Below are 23,026 nucleotides of genomic sequence, written 5' to 3' on the forward strand. Positions count from 1 at the left end.
CTTTCCGTTTGGTGCATCTCTCACATGTCTTCACTTTATTCCACACATCATTGGCCATTTTCGGCCAGTAGAATCTTCGACGTACGAGGTCAAGAGTACGTTCGATGCCCAAATGACCCATCTTGTCATGCAGTTCTGACAGTACTTTAGCCCGAAATTTCTGAGGTAACACTAACTGGTGATAGAGCTGGTCCCCAACTTGCCTCCTCCTCACGAGAATGGCGTTTTGGAGCTCCAGGCGATGTTGGTCTCGGAGTAGAAGGGGCAGTTCTGGGAGTTCATCCCGCAAGACGGGAGGTGGGCTTTCCCCAGTCTCTAGCAGCAATATGACATGCCTCAGGGTCTGGTCTTCCCTCTGTCTCTCAGCGATTTCAGCATTCGTCAGCTGAGGAACAACAGGAGGTGCAAACTGAGTGTCGTTGACGAAGCTGTCAGGCAAACTGTCGGCATGGGCAGTTAGTGACTGGATGAGCGCGGTGGTGGACATCTTTTCAGCCATACTATAAACGAGCTGCCGGTCACAAAGGGCCTTGACTGTGTGTTGATCGATGGAAATTGAGGAAGAATGACCCAGATGATGTTGGGCAAATCGGAGAATTCTCTCCCTCTCCTTGTGGGACATCTGGTCATTGGAGAGTTCTCCATGTGGCCTGCGAGAGAGAGCATCAGCATCTGGATTTTGCCTACCAGATCTATACATGATTTTGAATGAAAATGTGGAAAGAGCAGAGAGCCAACGGTAACTGGTGGCATCTAATTTAGCAGAGGTAAGTAGATAGGTGAGTGGGTTGCTGTCAGTAATGACAGTGAAGTTGGTGCCGTAGAGATAGTCATGAAACTTCTCCGTAACAGCCCACTTGAGAGCCAGAAATTCCAGTTTGTGAGCTGGATATTTTGACTCACTCCTCGACAGACCACGACTTGCATAGGCAATCACCCGGTTTTGTCCTTGTTGCTCCTGGTACAGAATAGCTCCTAGCCCGGTAGAACTAGCATCTGTATGGAGAAGGTAAGGCTTCTGGGGATCGGTGAAAGCAAGTACTGGTGCTGTCGTGAGTTTTTTGATAATGGTGTCAAAGGCTTGTTGACATGCAGGAGTCCAGCGACTGGCAAGTGGTTCCTTAGGATCCAAATATTGCTCTCGCTTGAAGGTGGCTCTGAGTTTCTGCTGTGATGGAGGATATCCAGCAGTAAGGTCATGCAAAGGTTTAACGATGTTGGAGTAGCCTTGGATGAACCTACGGTAATATCCTGCGAAACCCAGGAAAGAGCGAAGTTCTTTAAGATTCTTTGGAACCGGCCAGGACTTAAGTGTCTCGATTTTATCTGGATCTGTCTGTACACCATCCTTTGACACAACATGCCCCAAGTATTTAACGGATTTCTGGAAAAACATGCACTTTTCAACTGAGAGCTTGAGTCCAAATTCCTTCAAACGGTGAAGGACTTTCAGTAGTCTCCTCTCATGCTCTTCAAGTGTTGGTGCAAAAATAATCAAGTCGTCAATGAAGACCAAGACTTCTTTCAAGTTCATTTTTCCCATGCACTTTTCCATTAGTCGCTGGAAGGTACTGGGTGCGTTCGTGACTCTCTGGGGCATTCTGTTGAACTCATAGAATCCAAGTGGACATACAAATGCTGTTTTGCTCTTGTCTTCCTCCTCCATTTCAATCTGATAATAACCAGATTTAAGGTCAAGGACTGAAAACCATTCTGATCCAGAGAGAGCTGTAAAAGTATCCTCCAACTTTGGCAATGCATATGCATCTTTGATGGTCTGCAGATTTAGTTTCCGGTAATCAATGCAGAGCCGCACACTCCCATTCTTCTTTCGCACCACGACAATGGGTGATGCAAAAGGTGACTCTGACTCTCTGATGACCCCAGAGTCAACCAGCTCCTTCAGGTGTTGGCGCACAGCATCCAAATCTTGAGGATGGATTGGTCTTGGGCGCTGTTTGAAGGGAGTAGGGTCAGAGAGCTTGATCTGATGTTTCACTTTGTCGGTTTTCCCGAGGTCAAGGTCGTGTTTTGCAAAGACATCATGGAGGGCGTTTAACTTCTCAGTAATACGACTCTTCCATTCCGGTGTTAAGGGGGAGTTACCAAAGTTGAAGTTGAACCCAGAAGTCACAGGGTTGGGAGGCATACTGTCATGACTCCTTTCCTGACACTGAATAGACTGAATGGCACTGATCTCCGCAATGATGGCTTTGGCTGGGAGGGTTACGTCATGATCAGACTGGTTGCAGATTACCACAGGTAAGTGGTATGGCTGGTGAGAAGGGAAATCCATGACACAAGACGGGACCATTAAGCCACCTGGCAGAGGCGACGAAGTTGGATGTTCCACCAACACAGCCTTCTCGGCCTGGAGGCAGCGTCCGCAAATTAAGCCCTCCAAGGCAACAGTTTTTCCAGCTGGGATGGTCTGTGGTCCGTCAGTGTGCAGCTTGATGATTCCATGATGGTTACTGTTGGCCAGTCTGTATCGTTGCTCAAGGATTTTCAGCACCGTTCTGTATCCATGTGGGGCTGGAATGGAGGGTTGTTGGTCTGAGAATGCTCTCTCATATGCCAAGTCCAGAGTGTTTGTACCAATCAGTATTGACGGCTGTTGAGCTGATTGGACATCAGGAACTACCAGGGCAAGTGTGTCAACAGCTGTGGTGGAACCCAAGAAGTCGGGAGGGAAAGTGACGTTCAGCTCCACATAACCAAGGTATGGAACAGCTTGGCCATTTGCTCCTATCTCCAGGAGATTTTTCAGAGGTTGTATCTCATGGTCAGAAAGATAATCATGGTGGAAGGAGTGAGAGATGGTGGTTACCTGAGACCCAGTGTCTAACAGGCAGTTGAATACAGTTCCTCCAATCGTGACCTGTGCTGTGCTTCTGGTTCCAATGAGTCCTTTAGGCAATGTGATGGAACGTCCATCCTGCTTGTAACTGGGACATGGGTCGATTGCAGCCTCCGTCTGTCCCTCCACAGAGACTGCCTCTAGTTTGACGATTTGTTATTGCTGTCCCAAACCTGCTGTCTTTTTTCAAGTTGTTTCTTCTTTTTCAGAACCAGTGTCGGGTTTGGAGGGTTGGCGCATCCTGCTGACATGTGCTCATCCTCTCCACATTTAAAGCAGTAGCCTGCTCTAGGCCGGGAACTGGTTGCACTGCTGCTGGGTCTTGGTTGTGCTGATCTGAGTTGAGGTGGTGCTGGCTTGGAGAATTGAGATTTCTGTGAGAGAAGAGCAGCCATTTGACTCTGCAGTTTCAGCATCTGTTGCTTCAGCTCATTAATAGCCTTGGTGTCTGAATGGCTACAAGCACATGTGCTCTGGGAATGAACAGCGGCACGAGGCTTGGATGCAGTTAGGTGCTTCTTCATGGGATTCTCCTTGGCCAGCTGTCTACCCTCCTCAGTTCGAAGCAGTAGGAGGAGCTCTGCAAAATATGGGGGATCGCTCCTCAAGTTCTCCAACTGTAGTTTGTTTAGGATATCGCTATCCCAGCATCCTCGACAAAACTGCTTGAGTAAATGTTTGTTGAAGTCTGAAGACAAGATACCACCTCTTTTCATCACAGTGTTTAATGTGAGTTGTAAACGTTGCAAAAAAGCAGAGGGTTTCTCACCCGGATCCTGTAACGTATTCAGGAATTGAGCAAACAACTCTTCACCATCTTGTACCAAAGCAAAAGCAGAATCCAACACTTTTAAATAGATTGATGGAATTGTGTTTGAGCCCAGCCCTTTCACAACATCTGCTGCCGGAGGTAGCAAACTTTCAAGGATGCGACGAGTGATCTGTAGAGGTGCCAAATTTGGATCTGCTAACAGCAGTTCAATGTGAGATCTCCAGGTCTCATAATCTGTTTCGTTAGCTGGTTTGGGGATCTTCCCAGAGAAAGGACAAAGTCTGAATGCAGATACGGTGTCTGTTTTTACAACATGCTCCACCACTAACTTTTGTATTTCCGGGGGGTTCATTTCAGTCTGTGACAGTGAAAATCTTTGTGGATGTGGCAGTGACCCCTGTTGGTCAGGTGAGGGATTGCTGGTAGCTGTCTCAGAGATTGCGGAGTGTCCAGACAACGACCCCTGCTGGCCAGGCAGAGATGATGCAGGCTCCACAATTTGGACTGAGGCTCCCTCTAAGTCACTGTCTTGTTCGATTCCTTCCAGATGCTCACTGATTTGTCCCATCATTTCCCGCAGAATATCTGGAAAATCCCTGCCGCTGCGGCGTGCAAGTTGCTTGAGCTCGCCGAGGTAATCTGCAGGGGTCCTGACTCCTCCTGTGGCTGTGCATTCTGCGGCAAGCGATCTTACACAAAAAGTCAAAGCCGAGTGATTCTTTGACTGATGAGTATATGGGAAAAACGTATTAAGAGCAGTTATCGCAGAACTATCACAATATTCAACGATCAGGTTTTTGTAAAAAACACTATTTGCGTCATCCACGAATATAACAGTTTTTATACGACTGTACTGTTTCAAATAATCAAGAATTTCCTCATCTTTCTCAGTGTTTGCGGCACCAGAAACAATGACAGAATGTGCAACATTGACCCCACTTTCCTGAATAAACTTCATTTTTTCTTGTCGCGGACCTTATCAAAACCACAGAAATTACCGAATATCAAATTACATCAAATAACACAAAAAAAAAAAAAACCCTCATTCACCCATCAGGCTCCTGGCTGGCTCGCCACATGTAACGCTAAGTTATTTAAGGACTAGTTTATGGCAATGGATGAATTTACTGACTGACGCGCAGAAGAAATAGTTCTTTATGGAGCCTAGATGGTGTGAATGATGAGACCAAAAACTGCAATGTCTTGTACCAAAAATATATTGAGTAAATAGGGGAAAGGGGAAATGGAACAAAAATAATTAACACAACACACAACGTAAATGTCCACAATTAAATAATAAATCAATGCTGTGATTTTTCTGTGCAAGAGTCCTTTTGCTAAGAGTCCTTTTTTTTTTTGGTCCTTTTCTTTTTAAAGTTCACTTTTAAGGTATTCCTCCTTAGGGTCCAGCTTCATACAATGGGGAAATATGTCCGTAATCCAAAGACGGCTAAGTGGGGGAAAAGAGGGGAAAACAAAGGATGGTCCTACCGGCTCGCCACTTCAATATGAAGAAGATCAATTCAAAGGGGGGGAAAAAAACCTGGCCTGTAGGTCAGAAAAATGTCCATTAGCACATCAAGTTCAATTCAGTTTACCGGTAAACAAATATATTCTTCTGCAAGTCTAGGTAACAATGCAAATCATAAATCATCATCAATCAATGTACAACAGTTAAATCATTAATCATCTTGGCTACGTAGCTTAATCTATACAGTCCAGTAGCGTTCGCTACAAACAATACAAAAACAACAATAAAGGAAAACAACTGTCTAACAGACAGCATAGCCGAATTCAAGGCAACACATAACAATAATCATTCAATCGCACTTTGTTTCAAAGTAAGCCCATAAAAATGCTTAAGTAAACAAAAGTGTTCAAAAACAGCAGTTTATGAACCGGAGTTCTGCTCGCGGTGGGAACGCTGCCGCACAAAGTCATTTTTTGAATCGTGAAAACGATCGGCTGGTTACTGACAACCAAAGGTTGAAAGATATTAAGGACACTTACTGCTGAGTTTAAAGTTTAAAGATGAATTGAGGAGAGAAAACGCTTTGTTTTCCAATACCGCTCTAAATGCCATAAGCTCACAGCCACAGCAGGAGTCGAACCCGGAAGTATCCCTCCACAGCCGGTTTTCAGAGTTGCCGCGACGTGAAAGGAGCCAATCAGAAGAGGGACCTCAAATCAGCTGACGTGGGTCATGTGACAGGCAGTAGTTGATATGGGTTACATATTACTCTACTAAGGAGTATTAGACACATTCAGAAAAAAAAAGTTATGGTTTATTTTGCAAATAAACTCCAAATTTTGTAGATCAAACTTGAAATAATATTTATATTAAGTCAATGTGGAGATAAAAGGAGTTGTTATTGCAATTCAGCTCCAATGGCTGCCTTGTGTAAGTTAGTTGGTGAAATTGTGCTTCTACTACTACTAAACACGAGTGTGGTGTAAAGTAGGGTTGTGTGGTATAAGGATGTTGCAGAAACATGCATTCAATCAGAAGGCAGTGGGTGTAGTCATGGCGATGGCTAAGATGCATGTTACATCAAAAGACACAATGAGACAGGTGATCGAGCTGTCTCACTGACCCAACAACACGAGGCATGTGCAGAGTGTGTAGCTGCACTGGGAGTTGACTTAAAATGACAAGTTCAACTTTATCCTCAAACTGTTTCAACATTACTGTCAAAATGAACAATGTTTCCTGATCCATTGTGGATTTACACCTGCTTGATTGCAACCTCTCTACTGACAAATTCATGAATTTGCGTGCTTTGGCTTTTGCAACACTTCTTGCGCAGATACCTGAAACCCGTCATTCCTCATTAGGTCCAGCAGCAAAAATGAGGGTGAACAAGCATTTTGGCTGTCAGTAATAATGTTAGCTAACTAGCTCTCCAGCATAAATAACACTGATCAGTATGGTGCTGTGACATTAGTGTCACATCAGTGTGTTCTCGTGCAGTTTGGCTCGTTGTTAGCAGCAAAAGAGGACAGTCAGCTGAGCCCTCGCTCTCAACCACAGGACTCAGGGGCATCAGGACATTCCACTTTAAATGACGCAAAACTAGTCTTCCTCAGTACGTTCTTGCTTCATGCACCCATGGTGCCAGTGCGCTCTTCCAGCCGGCATGTAGGCTTTATCAAAAAAGAAAACAAAAATGATATTGACCCACAAGCTCCAGATTACCAGTCCAGCCCTGTTGTTACCAACAGCCAAGATGATCGTTCACTCTCAGTTGTGCTTATGTAGCAAGGACTGAGGGATTTCCAGTGTCTGCATTGATTCCAGTAAGAATAATGGCAGGGACTAGAAAGAGACTGTATGTTTCTCCCATATTAGCTCCTCTTCATCGGCTCCCTGTCAAATCCAGAATCAAACTTCAGATCCTTCTCATCACATGAAAGCTACCACGCCCCACCTTATCTTGGTGACCTTATAGCACTGCGTCACCTTCACGTGATGCACTGGTGGCCTCCCCTCCCATGGCCTGGTTCTGGTGGAGGTTTTTCCTCACTGTTGCCCAAATGCTTGCTCAGAGGGGGTCATGTGATTGTTGCGGTTTTCTCTGTTTGCTTTGCATTGTTGTGGGCTCTTTATCTTACAGTATAAATCACCTTGAGGTGCTTGATTTGGTCCTATAAAAATACAATTGAATAGCCTGTCTTGCCTGTAGTGGGATATTGCCTGTTTTGGCTGATACTACTGTACAAATCTTTGGTGTTTCAATCACTGGCTGCCTTAAAAAAATGTTTTTTCTCTTTTTAAATATACAGAATTCTACCGACGACTCCTTTAAACATCTGCTCAGCCTACAGGACAAACAAAACCTCAAAAACTCATCAAACTGAAGTTCTTCAAAATTATTCTATTAATATAACATTACAGTAAATATGATAAAATTATATATTAATATTACAATCAATTAAATATTGATATTTGGGATATGAAAGGCTTTGTACTCCTTTATGGAAGACATTTAAATGAAGGTGCAGATAATAAGTCATATAAGTGAATAAAAACATGATCCTGGTCCTTATGAGGGTAAAAAGCAGATAAATGTATTCAAAACATTGTTCAGTCAGTGGAGAATAAAACAGTAAAAGCATTTGGTTTATTGTTTTAGTTGTGTAGCATCATTTGTAGCTGATGTTGTTGTTGAAAGAATCTTTCATACCCAGTGAGCCAATGAATGAAGACATTTTATTCACTGCAGGTGTCTCATTGTCTTTCAGACCACCATGAAGGAACTCTCGCAGATGCTGAAGAAGATGCCTCAGTATCAGAAAGAGCTCAGCAAGGTAGGAGCTAAAGTCACAACAGACAACAGCGTTCATGGAATACTGAATCTGCGTATATGTTTACCTCATTATTCAAAATTGTGGTCACATTTAATGTGAAATCATGATGTTGTAGAATTATACTGCAGACATGACAGAAACCAAAAGAAAACATTAGCAGCAGCTTCTTCTGCTATGAAGTACATACATACATACAACGTGCTGCTTTCCCCTCAGCATAAGCATAAATTATTATAAAGTTTTTGTCTTTTTATTCTCAGTCCATATGAGAATATTTTGTTTAATGTGTTGAATTTGTTTATAGCTGTGAACTATATTGATGTAGAGATGTGTGGATAATCCACAACACATTTGGTTCTGACACTTCATGACAAACAGCACGAGGAAACAAGCTCATTTAGAAGCGTTATGTAGAAAATATTAAGATTATTATTAAAATTTAATAAAGTTTAGATCTGATGGTGGTCACTTTGTCAGCCTGACTGGCAGCGTCTCTCTCTCTCTCTCTCTCTCTCTCCTGCTCAGTATTCAACCCACCTCCACCTGGCTGAGGACTGTATGAACCGCTACCAGGGCACCGTGGACAAACTTTGCCGTGTGGAACAGGTAAATCATCAAAACTCTGTTGGATCTGTCAACACTGAGGGAACAGGCCTCAGGGTCTTGTTTCAGTGTGACCGCTGGGAGCATTTAGAGTGCCGTGACAAAATATTTGTCCCCTTCCTCATTTCTTTGCATATTTCTCACACTTAAATGTATGACATCATCAAACAAATTCTAATGTTAGCCAAAATGTTAGCTAAAAAGAAAGTGTGGTTTGTCGCTATTAATGGACATGAGGGTTGAAAAAAAGGGTTTTCAGCTTTAACAGCTCTGTGACACTCGAGTATTCTTTCTTCTGAAACTTTGAGGCGATCTTTCGCCCATCGTCTCTCTGGGCATTGCCAAGTAAGCCAGGAGTTTAAACCAGATATTCTCCACTTAACCATCCAAGGTGGCAGGGGAACAACATGAGAACAGAACAGCAAGGCTGGAGTAATATGGGAGAAGTATGCAACGCATCTTCATTAATCCTGGGAAATCAGTATCAGTTGAATGATTGAGGTAAAAACATTATGACAAGATCAGAACTAATAAATAGGCTGATATTTAACACAAATGACTCTCGTTCATTTATTCTCCACGAATTGAAATCCACTTCTTTTTACACAAAATCACAATCACTTAGTTTAAAAGAGGAAAAGAGAAAAACAAATGAAATGGAACAAATTAAAAAAGAGGATTTCTGCATTTCCTAAAGCTGCACAATGTTAAGCAGAATTAATGTTCAGTGTGAAGGTCATCACTGTCACTCTCCAACATTTGCATGCTGTTCAATGCAAATACAACAAAACAGCACAAACATGTTCTCTGAAGGTTGTTCCAGCTGCCATGTTGTACGTTGTCCCATCCAGCACTGGGTAGTGATGTGCGAATCATGAACGAATCGTTCAATGCTCGAGAATCACTTTACTGACTCGTGAATCATGATTCACAAACCCAACTGACTCACTGACTCATCCCTGTGGCTGTTAGCAAACTAATTCCATTAGTACAAATATATCTAGCTTATAATTAAAATTGTGGGGGGGAAAAAACAGCCAGTTTCTTAACAGAAACATTTCTGCTCTGAACTGGAAGAAAAAACCCTGAGCAGAAGCTCACATCAAGACAATTGCTCCTCAGTTCACAGTAGCATCGCTCTGCTAACATGCTAGCAGCACATTTGAGCTACTCACCCCCTCCCTCCTGGCTCACAGCTTCTTCTTCTTCTTGGTTGGCAACCAATGTTAAGGAGCATTACCGCCCCCTGGCACACAGCTCAGTGGACATTTAGATGAGAAAATAGGAAAATACTTAAATAATAAAATAAAATAAATGTTCTCTTTAGAAATCTTAATTTTATTTGCTCTTTTTTGCTCTATAAAAATAGTTGTTTTTCTTCTTCAATCACTCATCTTAGCTGTAGGATTTACATGAAAAGAGAAACAAATTAAGTTTGAGTGAAAATGTACATTTGTTGCACTCTCTGGTCAACTGACTCAGTGACTCAAAAAACCCGATTCACTTTGGTGAGTGACTCATTCAAACTCGATTCAGTAAAAAGAATCGAATTTACCATCACTAGTACTGGGCACCTCGTCATGTTGTTGGACACTCTCTCTGCTAATGTCCTCTTTCTCCGCATGTATTACTGTTCGTATACATGCTCTGTAGAACAGGTGTGCCCCTTGATCTCTTTTGGGTCCGTATATAACAAATAACAAACCGTGGGTAACACAGGAAGTCAAAGCTGTCCTCAACATGAAGAAGAAGGCTTTCAGGAGCAAAGTGAAGGAGGAGATGAAGGCAGCACAGCGGGAGGTGAAACGCTGCCTGAGGGAAGCAAAGGACACCTACAGGAGGAAGGTGGAGCAGAAGTTGGAGAGGAACAATATGAGGGAGGTCTGGAATGGTGTGAAAACCATCACAGGCCACAACACCAAGAAAAGCACAGTGGGGGGGGGGGGGGGGGGGACTGTGGAGAAGGCAAACGAACTCAACAACTTCTTCAACAGGTTTGACCAGCCCACAACCCCCCCACCCTCACCTTCACTACAGAGTCCAATCCCCACTCTCCTGCCTCCCTCGCTTCCCCCCCTTCCTGACACCATGACACCCCCCTCCTCCAATCCCTCTCTCAGCAGCAAGACATCTCCCCCCCTCCCCTCCTCCCAAACATCTCCCAGTGTCATAGTGGATCAGGTCAGGAGGCAACTGAGGAAGCTTCGCCCCAGAAAGGCAGCAGGCCCAGACAAGGTGTGTCCTAGGATGCTAAAGGCGTGTGCTGCTGAACTTGGGGAGCCGCTACAACAAGTCTTCAACCTCAGTCTGCGACTGGGGAGAGTGCCCGCCCTATGGAAGACATCCTGCATCGTCCCGGTCCCTAAAAAGAACCGGCCCAATGAGCTGAATGACTTCCGACCGGTGGCACTGACGTCACATCTTATGAAGACTCTAGAGCGGCTCTTCCTCAACCTCCTCCGACCACAGGTACAACATGCCCAGGACCCACTACAGTTTGCATACAAGGCGGGTGTCGGAGTGGAGGATGCCATCCTGTACCTCCTACACAGAGCCCACTCACACCTGGATGGGGGAAAAGGCACGGTCAGGATCCTGTTTCTTGACTTTTCCAGTGCCTTTAATACCATCCGGCCCTGTATGCTTCAGGAAAAACTGAACAGGATGGAGGTGGACCCCTGCCTGGTGGCTTGGATCTCCGACTACCTCACCGACAGACCACAGTACGTCAGGCTGAAGGACATCACGTCTGACACTGTGGTCAGCAGCACAGGAGCACCACAGGGAACTGTGCTGTCCCCTCTTCTCTTCACCCTGTACACCTCTGACTTCTGCTACAACTCTGAATTATGCCACATTCAGAAGTTTGCAGACGACACAGCCATCATGGGGTGTATCTGGGATGATCAGGAAGAGGAGTACAGAAGTCTGGTGAGGAACTTTGTCGCATGGAGTCACACAAACCACCTGCAACTCAACACCTCAAAGACTAAGGAACTGGTTGTGGACTTCGGGAGGTCCAGAGAAGGTCCACTGCCGGTTCAGATAGAGGGGGAGGAGGTGGAGGTGGTCAACAAGTACAAGTACCTCGGGCTGTGGGTGGACAATAAACTGGACTGGTCATGCAACACAGAGCACCTGTATAAAAAAGCCCAAAGCCGACTGTACTTCCTCAGGAGGCTGAGGTCTTTTAACATCTGCAGGAAGCTCCTGAGGATGTTTTACCAGTCGGTGGTTGCTGGAGTACTTTTCTATGCTGTGGTGTGCTGGGGGAGCAGCACAGCAAAGAAGGACTCATCCAGGCTGGAGAGACTGATCAGGAGGGCTAGCTCTGTGGTCGGCATGAAGCTGGACACTCTGGTGACAGTGGCAGAGAAAAGGACATTAAAGAAACTGATGGACATTATGAACAATGCTGGACATCCTCTGCTTCTCCCAAAGACAAGAACTAACAGACTTAAAAACTCCTTTGTCCCACACGCCATCAGACTGTTTAACTCCTCCCTGGAGGGGAGAGGGAGGGGAAACAGGAGGACAAAGGAGGGAACAACTAAGCTGTAGTGCCTCTTCACCTCACTGTGCAATACCTTTTGTGCAATACTTTTGTAAATAGTCAACGGTGCAATAGACTCAATACTTGAAATGTGCAATTCACTTGTATTTTTATTTTTATTCCTATTTATTCTATTTATCCCCTTCGTATATTTTATTTATATTGTCTCTGTATTTATATATATGTGTGTGTGTGTGTGTGTGTGTGTGTGTGTGTGTGTGTGTGTATATATATATATATATATATATATATAATATTCTGTAACTCTGTAACTTCTGTCGGTGCTGTGCTTTTTTGGAAATCGAATTTCCCAGAGGAACCCACCCGAGGGATTAATAAAGTTCTATCTAATCTAATCTAATCTAATCTATATCTCGCCATGATATTTGGCGTCGATGCACATTGCGCTGGTTTGGAGGCGTTCCCCCACGTTGCTGGAGGAGGTGGGTTTGGCTGCTGTTGCTTCTGCTACTGCTTGCTGTATCTCAGCCTCCAGATCCATAGATCTTACCAATATTTGTCCAGACTTCACCTTGGTCTTGGTGGTTTCTCTGTTCTTCTCTGCTATCTGATGTTCCAGCATTTCTTATGTCAATTATTCCTTTTCTTGCAATATTGATCCAGTCTTTGACACATTTTCACTCTTTGGATCGCCTCGTCTTCCAACTGTTGTTCCAGTTGGTCAGTTTCTCTCTGTTTAACTGCTAAATGCTCCTGGACTTGCTTCAGTGTAGTTTCTTTCTGTCTTGTCTCTTTGATGAGGTGAGTTCATTAATCAGGGATGCAGAAGCAGAACCATAGGTGTGGCCTCTGCAGCAGCTGGTCCAGTTTCATTAACACTCTGGCTTTGTGTTGTGTTTTCTGATCCATCAACACATTTTTTTAGGTATTTACAAATTACTAACTATGTTGTCAGAGTATAAAAGACTTATATGTTTTCCAGAAGACACCGGATGTTACACACTTCTGTTGGGCCGCCAGACTAAAAAAACCTGGTTGCTATTTTGTTATTCTCTGAGACTAACTCTGATAAATAATCTATTAAGATATCCTGGTCGGGGTCTGGGCTGTTGGGCTTCCCTGCTGCTGCAGTACCGGGGGCGGTCTGCTCATCTCCACCCCAGAGGACAGGGAAGCATCTCCTGGGTCTGGCACAGATCGCCCCTCTGGGGGAGATGGTGCCTGGATCTGGGAGTACAGAGTATGTTTGGAGGAGTGTGAGTGTGTGTACAGTGTTCATGTCTGTGTCTCCATGTTGGCTGAGTGCTGAGTATTCCTATATGTGTGCATGTTTGTGTCTGTGTGTGTCTGTTTGTCTAAGTTTATGTGTCAGGTCAAGGGTTAGACTCCACCTCTGAGAACATCTCAGGCCCCGACAGGTGGGGGGCCTATTTTCCCCCACCACACTCCCTGCCAGTGTCTGATGCCCCCACCCACTGGTGCGTTGGTGGTTCTTGGTGTCCGAGGCTGGGTGCTCGGGTGTGTACTGGTTCACTCTTGGCGGCTGCTTGGCGGGACCTTGGCTCAGTCAGACCCCTTCCAGGGTGTGGAGGCCCCTTGGATCTCGGGTCTCTGGGCCCGGGGCTCAGTCTGCTCTGGCGCAGCCAGCTGCCAGCACAGTCTGCTGCCTTGTTACCGAGGATCCCTGTGGCTTCTGCACTGTAGCTCCTTGGTAAGCCAGATGTGCTACCAGATGCTTATGCAGTGCAGTTAGCTTCTTTAGCCAGACATGAATCATGTCAGGGCCCGGTGGTGTTCGACTCTTTATGCTTGAGATTCTTTTTTGGATGTCTGCACTGGATGGCTACTAGATGCTGGGTCTATCTGTCTCTTCTACCCTGTATAGTGACATTTTTTTTTCCATAGTATTATTGTTCTTAGTTTATGCTGCATCCATTTATTCATTCATTTCTGCCCTGTCCACTCAGTGTAACTTTTTTAACACTGTATTTTCAGGTATGTTAGCGTAATTAAAGATAAGGCCCGTTTAAACTCATTAGACTCCTCTCCTGTTTATCATTGAATCACTTTTAAAAATTTTAATTCTCTAACATTTCCTGTGACATCACTTTTAGTAGACTACAAATGAAATACAGCTTAGAATTGTGACCTTAGTCTCCTGTTACTGTGTTAACCAGTGACTGGCATTAATTGCAGCAAGAAACCACTCTAATAATGTTCTCCATTATTTTGAAGGATCTCGCGATGGGAACAGATGCAGAAGGTGAGAAGATCAAGGATCCCATGAGGCTCATTGTCCCCATTCTGCTGGATGCCAATGTCAATGTGTCCGACAAGATCCGCATCATCCTGCTCTACATCTTCCTTAAGAATGGTCAGATATTCACCGTCATCCTGTTTTTAGTTTTTATCTATCGGATCACCTGCAAATGAAAGACGGGCAGCCCACTACCAGTCTTTCAGTTTTATCCTTAGACAGTGTCCTATTGCTACAGTTTAATTTTTCATACGTGTATTCTCAGGTTTTGATTTATTTTCTTTTGTCAATTCATTCTTTTTTTCTAAACATGCATGTTCCCATGCGTGTGAATTGCATGTTTGGACCGGGTATTTGTACTGCATGCATTTGTGTGTCTCACTGTGTGTGTCAGGTGTGACTGAGGAGAACCTGTGTAAGCTCCTGCAGCATGCTAACATCCCACCGGAGGACAGTGACATCATTTCCAACATGGCCCACATGGGTGTTCCCATTATCTCTGAGGTGAGCAAATCTGCCAACAACCTCATCAGCTCATTTAACATGACCCCCCCCCAAAATAAATAACAAACAAATAAAAGCTAAAAGCATTTGGAAATGTCACTACTGCAGCTTCCTGCATCAAAATGTCTCAATGCTGCAAAGATAAGACCACTGAATATTAATTTATTTAGTCAAAAGAATCTGAATCTCCAATTCATCCAGCCTATCCAGTGGAACACAGAGATTTAAGATAAGATAAGATAAGATAACCTTTATTAGTCCCACACGTGGGAAATTTGTTTTGTCACAGCAGGAAGTGGACAGTGCAAAAGTTATGAGGCAAAAATTAGAATACAATAAGAATAAATACAGTACACAACTGTACAGAATAGAATAAAATAAAATACTATATACAGTAGAATAAAATAAAATAAATATACAATAAGATAAAAATAGAATACAAATACAAATACTATATACAACTGAGTAAAAATACAACGATGACAGAAAGGATTATTGCACTTAGTATTATTGCATATGTATGGATGTGTGTGCTTGATCAGTTAAAGTCTTTATTATGGAGTCTGACAGCAGTGGGGAGGAAAGACCTGCGAAATCTCTCCGTCCCACACCGTGGGTGCCGCAGTCTCCCACTGAAGGAGCTGCTCAGTGCTGTCACAGTCTGCTGCATGGGGTGGGAGATGTTGTCCAACAGGGATGACAGCTTAGCCGCCGTTCTCCTGTCACTCACCACCTCCACTGGGTCCAGAGGGCATCCTAGAACAGAGCTGGCCTGGGTCTGCTCTTGCCCCCTTCTGGTGGGACATACCTAAAACACCTCTCCAAGGAGGCATCCTTGCCAGATCCCTGAACTACTTTGACTGCCAATCTCGGATGGCTGAATTCCTCACCCTATCGCTAACAAAGAGGCCAACAGTTTCTGACATTTGTAACTACAGTCTCATGCTTTTGGTCACTACCCAGAACTCATGATGGTAGGGACGTAACTCGACTGGTAAATCAAGAGCTTTGCTTTTGTGCTCAGCTCTCTCTTTACCACGATGGACCAATGCGGTGCCCAGATCACTGCAGCTGTGTTCCCATTTGGACCCCGACTTGCAAAAGGCACTCCACGTTTTTGCAGCTAAGGACCATGGCCTCAGACTTGGAGGTGCTGATTCTCCTTCCCACCACTTCACACTCGACTGCGAACTATCCAGTGAAGTCAACAAAGCCACATCATCTGCAAAAAACAGAGATGAGCTTCTGAGGCCACCAAAGTGCAACCGTCCACCACCTGGCAAAGTAATTCGATCCATAAAAAGTATGAATAAAACTGCTGGCAAAGTCCAACACGCACCAGGAATGAGTCCAACTTACTGCTGGCAATGTGGACCGAGCTCCAGGAATGGTTATGCAGGGACCCAATGGCCCATAGCAATGAGCCAGACACCCTACATTCCCAACCATCCCCCGCAGGATGAACTCTCCGGCACCCTGGCATAGTGTCTGAGTATCGTGATCCTCTGGTAGTTGAAGCTCACCGACTGGTCCCCCCTTGTTAAAAATGAAAACCACCATCTCAGTCTGCCAATCCAGTGGCACTGCTTCAGATCTCCACATGACATGTCAGAGGTGTGGGAGCCAACAATGCCCTACAACATCCAGAGCTTTCTAGGAAACCTCGTCCACCCCTTAGGCCTGGCTACCAAGGAGATGTTTAAAGAGGACATGAAACACATATAAAGGTTTATTTACATCAGAATGATGTCAGTACATAACGTTACGTCACCGGATTGGATTTGCATTAGTTTATGTTGGCTAACTAGTGACAGAACTGATAACTCAGTGGAAATCAAGGGGACTGAAAATCTGTTTAAAAGGATCACTTTTGTGCTGCCCCTGGCTGCAACAATGAGCTTTATGTTAAAACCAAGGATATGCTGTCCACTTTTTTGGCCCTTCATTGTTTGTTCGGCTGCACTCAAATGGGAAAATCCAGCTGTTTGCTCTAATGTTCGGTTTTGTAAAGGACTTTATGAATGAGGACGGTGTGGACGAGAGCCTGTTTGACTCAGTTTACAGGTGATTCACCGCAGCAACAAGCTGGAGTTAGAAACAGATTTTTCCTCATCTGGCCTAGTGCACTGAGCGACGCAATCAGCTTATGATCTTCAGCTTGATGCTTCCTTCACCTCCAGTATCCACCATGTGGTTCGGGGACAAGCATGAAGCTCCTTGCAGCTGCCTCGGCAATGAAGGTGGAGAACATGGTTCCCAGCCTCCCTTGGAAAGCTGCCAAAGTTCTGCTGGAGGTGGAAGTTGAAGATCTCTGGAACAGGGTCAGATGTTCCAGAGATCATGTTTGGGTGTGTCGGGTCTGTTCAGCATCCTTCCCCGCCACCAGATTCATCTGGTCAATTGACACCTCAGCTGCTCTCGTTATCTGAGTGTAATCATATCACATCAGGTCTGTGGCCACATTTATTGTACAAAGTCACTCAGGTTCCTTCCCCACCAGAGGCGTGGCGGTCCATGTCCCGATAGCCGACTCAGGTAGCTGAGGTTTGGATCACCAGGGCGCACATTGCACCCGACCCCTATGACACCTCCTGCAGGTGGTGGGCCTACAGGACGGTCTGCAGAATGACTTTTTTTAAATTAAGGAGAAATAGGTCAACTATGATAGCCGTTTATTAAGAGTACCTTAAAAAGTATGAACATTTTAAAGAATAGTAATGTTTTTGGGCTGAACAAAAGTCATTTTTTGGTGCTCATGTGTCAACAGTAAAAACACTTTAGTTGAAAAGAGCATTTGTTCACAGGGCACCACCAAGAAAACCAAGAAGCCTGATCGCAAGGAACGGATCAGTGAGCAAACCTACCAGCTCTCCAGGTGGACCCCTTTTGTCAAGGATCTCATGGAGGTACTTTCCATCTGCTGTTGCTTTGTGTCAGTATTTAGGAAACAAATGTGTTAAACAGTATTTTGGGTTACAATTGGTACAGTTACAAATTGTTGCTACTTGCATGTCTTCCCACAGGATGCAATTGAAGACAAACTTGATCCCAAGCAATACCCGTATATTTCCCAGCGACAAGCATCTGCCAAAGCCAGTGCTCCATCAAGGTGTGTAGCTAAATACACATTTCAGGTGATACAAAATAAGAAGCTGATTGCCACTATCGTTGTTTCAAAGGGTCTACGTATACATGTGTAAAACTCTCAGGACTTTGGCATAAATGTTTGTCTGTTACTCATCATACAGTGCTCGCTATGGTAACTGGCACAAGAACAGGGGCCCCACAGAGGTGAAGACAGGGCCCCGGATAATCGTCTTCATCATTGGAGGCATGACATACAGTGAGATGCGCTGCGTGTATGAGGTCACCCAGGCCAATGGCAAGTGGGAGGCTTTGATTGGTGAGTTGATTTGACTGAGAATACTTATAGGAGAATTGGGTCATCTGTTAAGGGGCAATGCACATGTTTTATACAGGCGAATTGGTTTGCTCAACACAGAGAGTACTACTCATCTTTAGCATCCCTATAACTGAACTTAGAACGAGGTGATTTTGAAATTCATGCCACAGCTGCATCTTCTAGAAGTCTTAGATTAGTTTGAATCGCACTAATCTCCACCTCAAGGTCAGAGGTCAAGTTTTCTCAGAATCTTGTGAATGTTAAGAAGTAATTTAGGATTTTGAAATCCGTACCATACTATGAGGCTGACAGCTAGCACTGGACAAAATACACTTTAAAGTATTTTTAAAACTCTTGCGACTCATTTTTATCAAAAGCGCTCTGATCCGATCCAGGCTCTGCTGTGTCCTCTGAATCTGAAACATCACCTGGTTGTTTGGTGTAGAAACACTGACCTCTGTGGACACTCGAGCATTTGTGACTTTTCAGTAAAACCTTTGCAGAGTATTTGTTTGTGTCTCACGTTATTAACAAGCTTTCATCCAGCACTTGCTGAGCTTTGAGAATTTTGTTTCCTGTAGGCGCCACCCACATCCTCACCCCGCCAAAATATTTAAAGGAACTACAGCACCCAGACTTCTTGGACCCCAATGCCTCACCAGAGGGCGCAGAGGAGCCTCCTGTACAATAAAAGAACATCTGGAAGTAAATACTGAATGTCATTTTGTTCTTTGTGTACCTCTGTGTTTGCTGCTGTAGCCCTGTCCCCCACATCATTTGATGCCCGTGGTTTTCACAAACAGTCAGAATCTGTGTTTGTCAGTGTTTTAATAAATCGTCCTGCAGGTGAACTCGACTGTCACAGAGATCCTCCCTGTTCCTGCTGGATTTCTACCATCCCTTGTGTTTGACAGCTGTCTGAGGCAGGACTGTGTTCTGGTTGTAAAATGGCACGGGTTACCTGCAACATACCATGTAATCTTTGAAACCTGCATTTTGTTCTAGCGATAACGTAACATTGTTGAAAAACATTTTAAATTCATAGCACCTGTCAGTTACAACAAAGTGATCTTCTAGATAACACATACAAGGACCCAACACCTCCAGTAACACTGTGAGGAATCCTGTAGTGTGCATATTAGACAAATATGTAGGGCTGCTCTCTTCATTTGACTTCTTTTTATTTTATTCTGATCATTTTGCATCCTCACCTCTATAAAAACCATAGATTACAGTATTACATGATGCTGAATTATCCTTTCGTTCTTGATCGAGTAATGAAAACTTTACGGTGCATCCAGAAACTATTCAGAGTCCTTCACTTGTTCCACATGTCGTAATGTTATGACCTTATTCTAAAATGGATTCAATTCATTTTCACCTCAAAATTTTACACACAATCCTATAACGACGAAGGACAGTGGTTTGCTTGAAATGTTTGCAAATGTATTAAAAAATAAACAAAAATATAACATCTAATTAAGTATTTACAGCCTTTATCATGACACACAGAACTGGGCTCAGGTGCATCTGGTTTCCTCCAGACTCCTGTCAGATGTTTCTACAGCTTGTTTGGAGTCTACCTGTGGTAAACTCAGTTGACTGGACACCACCAACACTGGTCTGTATAAGATCCCACAGTTGAGAGTGCAGAGCACAAACCACACCATGAAGTTCAAGGAGTTCATGTAGACCTCCAAGACTGGATTGTATCGAGGCGCAGATCTGGGGAAGCGTACGGAAACGTTTCTGCAGCTTTGGAGATCCCAGTGAGCACAGCAGCCTCAATAATCCATAAATAGAAGAAGTTTGAAACACCTGGACTCTTCGTAGAGCTGGACACCCAGCCAGTCGGTGTAGAAGGGCCTTTGTCAGAGTGATCATCAGTTCTCAGTCACCTCCCAGCCTGAGCTCCAGCATTGCCCTGTGGAGAGAGGAGAACCTTTTAGAAGGACAACCATTTCTGCAGCACTCCATTAATCAGGCTTTTATGATAGTGTCCAGTTGGAAGCCACTCTTCAGGAAAATGGCCCGACAGCGCTCCTAGAGCTCGCAAAAAGGCAACCAAAGACTAAGACCACAGGAAACAAAATTATCTGATCTGATGAAACAAAGATTGAACTCTCTGGCCTGAATGCTAATACCATTACTATAGTGCAGCATGGTGGGGCCCACATTATGCTGTGGAGATCTTTTTGCCAGCAGGAACTGGGAGACTGGTCGTGGTCAAGGGAGAGATGAATGCAGGAATGTACAGAGACATTCTGATGGTAGCCTTCTGCAGAGATTGGGGTGAAGTGACAAATAACATTTGTGTTTGAATGGTCTTCAGTGTCCCAGAGCACAAACTTGAATCTGACGATCCTCCTCCAATCCGATGAAAGTGAAAAGGTTCTGCAAAAAAGTTTGTAGCATCAAGCTCATAGACTTTAGGTTGTAATTGTTTCAAGCAAACCTCTTTTACTTTGTTAATATGGGGTGAGGCATTATTTTAAGGTGAGAAATGAAGTTAATACATTTACATTTCCCCCATGAGTACTTTTATCACTACACATTTTACACTTTTAAATTTATATAAATACACACTGCACATCCTTCCAAGGCAGGTGATTATACTGTGTATCACGTGTTCTCTGAATCCACCATTATACAGGATTATATCAGCTTGGTAGTCCTATGAAAACTACAGCAGCATAACAAAGTCTAAAAGTACAAAAAGTACCTCAATCATAGCAGGCTGTGTAAGTAGTTACACTCACTGGACATGTTATTAGGTGCACCTTGTCAGTTAGATGCTTTGTTAGATAAAAAACCTTTAATGTTAGACTCTTGTAAATATGAAAATAAAAAGCCATCACGTAGAATTGTCTGCACACTGCACCACCTATACAAAACAAAACAGGAAGTTAACGTCCTCTGAGGAAGTAATTACATAGACAACAACTCTAATGAGAAGATGATGACGTGAGGTGGTGGGAGATGACGTCTGGTGGTTAACAGAACAAATGCAATCAGTGCAATCAGTGTTTAAATATTTAATCAGCTTGGTGTCACCATTTATCCTGCAACATGTAATAAACTGAAACAAAAAAGCAGCTGAAGCAAAAACTGACAAAGTAATTCACACACTTGTTGCCATGGTGAAGTGCAGCAGGTTTACAAGAACACTTTACAAACTGCAGAATTTCAAAAATAACTTTTATTTTATGTGCTCTGTAACATATTTATATTCACAGCTATTACTTTTGAACAGGCGGATATGCTAAATCAATATTTCCAATTCATCATATTTTAGCCTTGGCCTACCCAGAAGACATCCTTTAACCATTAAAAGCAGAGAGGATGTCTCTGCTTTAGAGGTTGATAGATCAATCAGAGTTTTGTTTGATAAGATAAGATACCTTTATTAGTCCCACGAGTGGGAAATTTCATGTTTGTGAGGAGATTTTAGATGAAATTCTGAATTTAACAATGAGCCACTGAAGAAAAAGAAAAAGTTCTTTCTTTTCATTGAAGACTTGAGCAAACAGACTGGTCATACAGCATCTTGTGTCTTTCAGGGTCAACTGAAACCTTTACCCCTTCTCACCTTGTAAAAACCCTCAAAGACTTGGAGAAAGAAGAACAGAGCACTGCCTGTAGTACTCCATAAACTCTTACTCTAGATTCCCCACCCACTCACATGTCAGAGCCAAACTTTGTGTTGTGTACAAATCAGTTGTTAAAACTCCAAACATGGAAACTGCTAATCATGCTGGAGTCTTTGTTGTTGTTAACTCTGTATTGTGGGATTATTATATTTATTCATCTAAACAATAACAGCTCTATGAGATTCGGCATTATTGGAGCAAAATCTGGCACTTCTCATCTAAAGTAGTGCTTTTCATGTAGTGGTTGCCATGGCATACTGTAAAAATCATTAGCTTTATAATAACGTCTGACCTGGAAGCCGCCAACATAAATGTAGCTGTAGCTCCATCATTTACTAGATAAGTAGATGTGATAGTGATTGTTTGTTGTACACTGAGTATCATTTTTCCTTTTATTTGACCATAATGCTTGGTTTTTATTTTATAGTGGTTCTGTATGACTAGTTATCAGCTGTTGTTTGAAAAGAGATCGCAGTGTTATCACACATTTGTACTTTTTTGTCCTCATCAATAAACAGTACTTGCTACAGGTGGTGTGTTCAACTAATAAAGCGACTTCCATTAATCTCTCCTCTCTCTGTGAGTTTCAGAGGTTAAAAGACAGAACATGAACAGTATATGTTCATATATGTATATGTACATATACATATATGAACATATACTGTTCATATATGTACATATACAGTACTGTGCAAACGTTTTAGGCAGTTGTGAAACATCCTGTAAACAAAGAACGCTTTCAGAAATATAAATGATTGTTTATTGGTCCTAAATGTATTGTGCAGCAGGACAACGACCCCAAACACACAGCAAAAATCATTAAGAACTCTCTTCAGTGAAAATAAGAATAAGAAGTACTGGAAGTGATGGTCCGGCCCCCACAGAGCCCTGATCTCAACATCATGGAGTGTGTCTGGGATTACATGAAGACCCAGAAGGATGTGAGGAAGATCTGTGCTTAGTTCTCCGAGATGTTTGGAACAACCAGCCGAGCTCCTTCAAAAACTGTGCACGTGCACCTAGAAGAAGACAAAGGGTGGTCACACCACATGTTGATATGATTTAGATTTCTGTTTGTTCATTTTGTTGATGGATGAAAATAAATGATCAACAATTTTATTTTGAAAGCATTCTCTGTTCACAGTAATTTTTCAC

The 23,026-nt window shown here is 43.5% G+C and overlaps 1 protein-coding gene and 1 long non-coding RNA gene across 3 annotated transcripts in view; one reads left to right on the plus strand and one right to left on the minus strand.

Moving 5' to 3' along the window:
* The window catches only part of stxbp1b (syntaxin binding protein 1b), a 47,688-nt gene extending 25,252 nt beyond the window's left edge, over positions 1-22,436 (plus strand). Inside the window, exons 12-20 of one of the 2 annotated variants that reach the window (XM_026187412.1) lie at positions 7,875-7,940; positions 8,466-8,546; positions 14,293-14,431; positions 14,709-14,818; positions 17,623-17,724; positions 17,842-17,927; positions 18,067-18,221; positions 18,803-18,926; positions 21,782-22,436. In XM_026187412.1, coding sequence (XP_026043197.1) covers positions 7,875-7,940; positions 8,466-8,546; positions 14,293-14,431; positions 14,709-14,818; positions 17,623-17,724; positions 17,842-17,927; positions 18,067-18,221; positions 18,803-18,912 — 849 coding nt within the window. In that variant the 3' untranslated portion in view covers positions 18,913-18,926; positions 21,782-22,436. Of the gene's footprint in view, positions 1-7,874; positions 7,941-8,465; positions 8,547-14,292; positions 14,432-14,708; positions 14,819-17,622; positions 17,725-17,841; positions 17,928-18,066; positions 18,222-18,802 lie in introns of both variants that reach the window. The other variant, XM_026187413.1, reaches the window with a different exon arrangement.
* Positions 4,980-5,886, minus strand: LOC113033524 (uncharacterized). Its single transcript, XR_003274039.1, has 2 exons — positions 5,643-5,886; positions 4,980-5,180 (listed from the first exon to the last, which is right to left on the minus strand). It is a non-coding gene; the product is annotated as an uncharacterized LOC113033524 (long non-coding RNA).
* Positions 22,437-23,026: the final 590 nt, after the last annotated feature.

Source organism: Astatotilapia calliptera, chromosome 12 (genome assembly GCF_900246225.1).
Source record: "Astatotilapia calliptera chromosome 12, fAstCal1.2, whole genome shotgun sequence".
Classification (NCBI taxonomy): domain Eukaryota; kingdom Metazoa; phylum Chordata; class Actinopteri; order Cichliformes; family Cichlidae; genus Astatotilapia; species Astatotilapia calliptera.